The sequence below is a fragment of the Charadrius vociferus genome, unplaced genomic scaffold (assembly GCF_000708025.1).
Source record: "Charadrius vociferus isolate BGI_N301 unplaced genomic scaffold, ASM70802v2 scaffold1284, whole genome shotgun sequence".
NCBI classification, from domain to species: Eukaryota; Metazoa; Chordata; class Aves; order Charadriiformes; family Charadriidae; genus Charadrius; species Charadrius vociferus.
In genome coordinates this window covers 284,672-286,484 of record NW_009648060.1, presented here as the reverse complement: position 1 = coordinate 286,484, position 1,813 = coordinate 284,672, and the positions used below count along the sequence as shown (strand labels likewise).

Genomic DNA, 1,813 nt, shown 5'->3' with positions numbered 1-1,813 from the left:
ATCACCCTGAGCCTCAACAACAAGAACGCCAGGTAGGACGTGTCCCCTGCCACCTGTGCCCCTGTCCCCTCGCCCACCCGGCAGCCCCGACCCCCTCACACCCTGTGTCTCCTCAGGACAAAGGCGCTGGTGCTGGAGCTGCTGGCTGCCGTCTGCCTGGTCCGAGGTGGCCACGACATCATCTTGGCTGCCTTTGACAACTTCAAGGAGGTGAGTCCCCAACAGGGACACACGGTCCCCACGCTGACACCCGTTGTCCAGCTGCATTCGTGCCTCGGTTTCCCCACATGTGGCAGAGCCCTGCATCATCAGGGCATCCTCCATCCTGAAAATCCCCATCCCATGACTCGCTTGGGGATGCTCCAGCCATTGGGCTTGATGTCCCCATGCCAGTGCATGTCCCCAGGGCCATGTCCCAATTGGGCATGACACTAGGCAGCACCTGGCAGGGCTGGGACGGTGTCACCGGCGGGTGCCTTCTGCCATGCCACCCCCCTGGGTACCCCCTCAGCCCCCTGCTCCCACCCCAGGTCTGCGGGGAGAAGAACCGCTTTGAGAAGCTGATGGAGTATTTCCGAAACGAGGACACCAACATCGACTTCATGGTGAGTGACTGGTGGGGCTGGTGCTCTGCTGTCCCCAGGGCATTGTGTCCCCAAGGGCTGCTGAGCCACCATGCTGTCCTGGGGGTGCCACGTCCCAAGGGCTGCCAAGCCGTTGGGCTGTCCCCACTAAGTTGTGTCCCCAAGAGCTGCTGGTCCATCCCCAGGGTGCTGCGTCCCAAGGGCTGTCAAGCCACTCTGCTGTCCCCAGGGTATTGTGTTCCCAAGTGCTGCTGAGCCACCACGCTGTCCCCAAACCATGGTGTCCCCAAGGGCTGCTGAGCCACCACACTGTCCCCAGGGCATCATGTCCCAAGGGTTGCTGAGCCGCTGGTCCTTCCCCAGGTCCCCATGTCCCCAGGGCTGTGAAACCACCATACATTCCCCACAGGCACCATGTCCCTGAGGGCCACCGACCCACAGCACAGTCCCCAGGGCACCGTGTCCTCAAGGACTACCGTGCCATGCTGGTGGCGATGCTGAGCCTGTGCCTGTCCCGCAGGTGGCCTGCATGCAGTTCATCAACATCGTGGTGCACTCGGTGGAGAACATGAACTTCCGTGTTTTCCTGCAGTACGAGTTCACCCACCTGGGGCTGGACCACTACCTGGAGGTGGGTGATCCTGCACCGCCTCGGTGCTGAGCCCGTGATGCCGGAGGTGGGTGGGTGCTGGGGGCGGAGGGTCCCACCGGCCGTGACGGTGCCACCGGCTGTCCCATGGCAGACCCTCCGTCTCACCGAGAGCGACAAGCTGCAGGTGCAGATCCAAGCCTACCTGGACAACGTCTTCGACGTGGGGGCCATGCTGGAGGACTCGGAGACCAAGACGGCCGTGCTGGAGCACATGGAGGAGCTGCAGGAGCACGTCAACCAGGTGGGACGTGGGCGCGTGGGCAGGAGCTGCTGACGCAAGCCCTGAGGGAGGGGATGGGGCTGAGCGACGTCGCCTCGTCCCCTGCAGTTGACGGAGAAGCTGCAGGATGCGGAGAACGACTCCATGGCCAAGATAGCGGAGCTGGAGAAGCAGCTGAGCCAGGCGCGGCGGGAGCTGGAGGCGCTGCGGGTGAGCACCCGTGGGTGCTACGGTGCTGTGGGAAGGGGTGGGTGCCTGAGGGCCGGGCACAGTGGGTACAGGGGTACAGTGGGACACCAGTGATGTGCGCGGGCTTGTCACCACTGCAGGAGCAGCTGAGCCCACCGCGGCCCCCCA

The 1,813-nt window shown here is 64.2% G+C and overlaps 1 protein-coding gene across 1 annotated transcript in view; it reads left to right on the top strand.

Moving 5' to 3' along the window:
• FMNL1 (formin-like 1) overlaps window positions 1-1,813 on the top strand; it is an 11,217-nt gene that overhangs the window by 4,177 nt on the left and 5,227 nt on the right. The window contains exons 7-11 of the mRNA XM_009883723.1: window positions 117-210; window positions 531-605; window positions 1,105-1,215; window positions 1,328-1,477; window positions 1,565-1,676. Of these exons, the coding sequence (XP_009882025.1) occupies window positions 117-210; window positions 531-605; window positions 1,105-1,215; window positions 1,328-1,477; window positions 1,565-1,676 (542 nt within the window). The remainder of the gene's footprint in view (window positions 1-116; window positions 211-530; window positions 606-1,104; window positions 1,216-1,327; window positions 1,478-1,564; window positions 1,677-1,813) is intronic.